Raw genomic sequence first — 3,702 nt, 5'->3', positions numbered from 1 at the left:
TATGTCCGAAACTCCACTCTAGCCCCACGCTTACACCAATCCAATGTTTTTGAGAAAGGTGTAGAATCGGAAACCAACCAGTGAGAAACGTGTTGAGGTCTTCAATAATTATTAATGTCTTAAATAATCTTGGTGAACTTTTTTGTTTTACATCCAAAAGCCTTCTGCTCTTCTCTTCAAGCATGGTTATTACAACCTAATTGACACAGCTTTGTACATCATACATGTATATAATGCACATGTCACGATAGGATAAGTATAAAGGTACTATAATTCAGCTTGACAAATGCAATGAACAGACACAGACAAACATTGCCAACACAGCATGTATTTATTGATGATGGCAGTGAGTTGGCAGTTTTACAGACGTGTCATTGCAACTGGATGCCGCAGTGACATTAGGGGCCATATTCATGAGACATTAGACACCATGCTACTGCAATAATCAGAATATTAAAAAAAAGACATCATACAAAAACATACTCATGACAGTCATGCAGAAATGTCTTCCATGGTCCCTTCAAAGTGCATGTTATTTTCCCGTTATTATTGTGGCCATTGAATATCATTTATACTGTAGATAATGTGTGTTGTTATACATTAGCAAGGTACAGTATTTGATAGCATGGTGGCTAATATGTTGAATACAGCCGTGGTTTGTAGCGTGCGTGTGTGTGTGAAGACGTTGGGGTCTTCTTCTTTACGACGGTCTTGATGAAGGACGTGGTCTTTGGCGGTACTCTGGGATGTGGTGCATGATCCAGCCGGCCGGAGCAAGCATGCCGACAGCAAAGACGGACATGATAAAGAAGCTTTGCTGTGAGGGAGGAAGGGAGAGGAGAGTAGACGAGATAGATAATAAGAGACAAAGTAAGAGCCATACGTATGCACAGGTTGACCCACTACTGTGCTAAACCCTCGAAGCCAATTACGTTTCTGTTAAAAGACAAAAGTTAATCTGCAGTTGGTAACGCTTAATCTAAAGTCTGCAGGTATAAGGCATTATGATGTGGTTATAAGGCATTGTAAGACTTGTCATGAGCATGTATGACCCACTGTCATCTCTTTATGATCCTCACATAATACCAGTTATTTTGAGCCACTTGAACATTTCACAGAGGACCATAACATAATATTATAAGCCTTATAATAGGACATTATAATAAAACATTAAATAAGAACATTATGTGCGTGTATAATGCTTTACAAATAGTAAAGCATTATACCTGCAGGCTTTAAGTGTTAATAAAATATAAATGAGAATGTTACTGCCATCTAATATTTAGAGCTGACATGTCTTCTGTTTAATGTCCAAATCTCAAATCGAGTTTGCTGTATTTGTATGGCTTCAATTAGCAATATAAAGGAAAGCTTAATTTCTTAATTCTATTGAGTATACAAGTGTCACTCGAACTACTCCACCCACAAGTATCAAAGGAACTTGTGTTTGAGCCTTCCTTTCTCTTTAGTGGTAGTGTTATAAATATATGAAGGCTTGTTGTGCAATTAACTTTACTATGTCCCTGATACAAATCCCAGGAAAGGATGTCTTCAACTCATTTCAGACCGGCTCATTTCAAGTTGAAGAACTTATTTATGTCTGCAATAAATTCCCATATCAAATATCAACACCAATATCTACTCTGTATTTATTTAATCACTTCAAAAAATTTGCTCTGGGTTATTGGAGTATGGGTATTATCAGAGGGGTTGGGAATAGTCCATTGCGGCCTACACACCGCAGCAGGGATGGGGCCCACAAAAAATCTGAATTTATCATGAGGGGCCACAGTTGCTCGCGGGTCTGCATACCTGTCACGTGTGCTCCCTCTCTGGCCTCTAGGTCACCAGGCTGCTCGTTAGGGCGCACACCTGTCACCAGCATTACGCGCATAATGACACTCAACTGGACTCCATCACCTCTTTGATTACCTGCCCTTCGTATGTAACTCCCTTTGCTTTCTTCCCCAGTTGTCATTGTTCCTGTTTCATGTCGGTGTGCCCGTTTGTGTTTCTTGTTTTGTTCATTTATTTATTAAATGTATTCACTCCCTGAACTTGCTTCCCGACTCTCAGCGTACATCGTTACAGTACCTGTAGTGTATATATATATATGATTTTTTTTGATCCAATGTCCTTCAAAACGGAGCGCGGCCAGTGGGCCACCAGTTACCCATCCCTGCTCAACAGCTAAGCGTCTCAAAGACTGCACACTTTCCCAGGAGGTCTAGGCAGGCCACATTGATCCACATCAGAGCCACCTGCCCCGGGCAATCGATTTTATTATATCCCAGGCAGCTCCCTCATGGAGCTGAGGCGTTCATTGTGTCCATACATTATACATTAGAAACCCTTTACATACTTCCAGCCAAGAGGAAAGCCTATTTTATAGCTCCGGCTTAGAGCTTTCTGGCTCATCCTTGTCTGTCCATTAAAGTCAGTCTCAACCTCTAAGTCTGAACTCAATCTTTGATGTCTGAATTGTCTAAATTGTTTACTTCCGTCATGTATTCTAAACAGACTGGAAAATATAAGCAGGGTAGAAGTATGGAGAGGGGTGTCAATCAATAGACATGGATCACATCCTTCCTTACCAAGGCTTTTATCCACATGGCAGTTCTACGTGTGAAATACATCAGTCTTTCTATAGTTGAGAAATGGCTCTGTGCTGTGTTTGAGAGCACTTAAAAATGCAGACATAGCGGAAGAGCCATGGCAGGACACAGCAAAATAAACATTTACCCTGTGTCCTTATCAAATCTACAGCGTGATTATCCTCGTGAAACAACCACCCAATCCAAAGACGAGCTTGCTGCTCTCTCTCTCTATCTCTCTCTCTCTTTAAATTAAATGGAATGTTTGTGGCAGGACAAACAAAATGCTGGTCTGTCCGTCTGGTAAAAGTAAACTGGAACTTGGGGAGCACAAACCCTTAAATGACTAATCAAGTCAAGCATCACCTGATGTTTAAGTTATTTCAGTTTTTGCAGATTTTTTGTTGATGACATTATTAAATGCGTGAGTTCACCTGAGATATGAAGGATGACGATACAGGGGACTATGACAGTTATTGTAATGTTGATACATTAAAAGGCGTTTTTTTGGACACAGATTAAGCCTAGTCCTGGTCAAAAAAGCAAACTCAATGGAGAATCGCCATCAAAACTTTGTTTTAGTGCCGGACTAGACTTAATAAATAAGTTTTAACTTTGAAATATGATGGTAAAGAAACATCAAACACAATGGGCTTGTTTAAGCCTAGGACTAAAAACCATGCACAATAAAACATCTAAATCCTTTGAAACTTCTTTTAAGTTCAGGACTATGCTTAATCTAGGCCTCGGGAAACTGTCCCTGAATGAATATAGAAGCAACAGTCCCTTGGCACATTGAGTGAGTTCCAAATTAAAGAGGGCTGTCTACTGTATCAGCAGAGAGTCCCTCAGTGCAACACTCACCCCAGGTCCGATCTTGGTCTTGGGTGGCTTGCTGTAGATGCTGGACCTCCTGTCTTGCAGGACCATCTTAGCCCGGACCAGACACGCTGCCTGGGGGACCCCCTTCAGGGCCATGACCATCCCGACAGCTGTGGATGTGTGTGGATGTGAGGGATGGGGGAGGAAGTCAGCGCATGTAGCTCTTGAGCTTCGGGTCTCAAGAGTGCTGAGGAACCTCCCGACACATGTGAAATAGACCCAAGGA

The 3,702-nt window shown here is 41.4% G+C and overlaps 1 protein-coding gene across 1 annotated transcript; it reads right to left on the bottom strand.

Moving 5' to 3' along the window:
• Nucleotides 1-308: 308 nt before the first annotated feature.
• si:dkey-85n7.8 (COX8 domain-containing protein) lies at nt 309-3,702 on the bottom strand. The gene is made up of 2 exons (XM_029733376.1): nt 3,459-3,702; nt 309-817 (listed from the first exon to the last, which is right to left on the bottom strand). Exons 1-2 carry the CDS (start codon nt 3,576-3,578, stop codon nt 701-703), a joined length of 237 nt encoding a protein of 78 aa, XP_029589236.1. The 5' UTR covers nt 3,579-3,702; the 3' UTR covers nt 309-700.

Source organism: Salmo trutta, chromosome 35 (assembly GCF_901001165.1).
Source record: "Salmo trutta chromosome 35, fSalTru1.1, whole genome shotgun sequence".
In the NCBI taxonomy this organism is placed as follows: Eukaryota; Metazoa; Chordata; class Actinopteri; order Salmoniformes; family Salmonidae; genus Salmo; species Salmo trutta.
Note: the sequence above shows the minus strand (reverse complement) of the source record. Positions and strands in the feature narration are given on the sequence as shown.

Excerpts from the sequence above, each read along its gene's own strand:
- si:dkey-85n7.8 (XM_029733376.1), bottom strand. The coding sequence starts at position 3,578 with ATGGTCATGGCCCTGAAGGGGGTCCCCCAGGCAGCGTGTCTGGTCCGG. Across the intron at positions 818-3,458 it reads AGACCAAGATCGGACCTGGG|CAAAGCTTCTTTATCATGTC; the intron begins GTGAGTGTTGCA and ends CCTCCCTCACAG.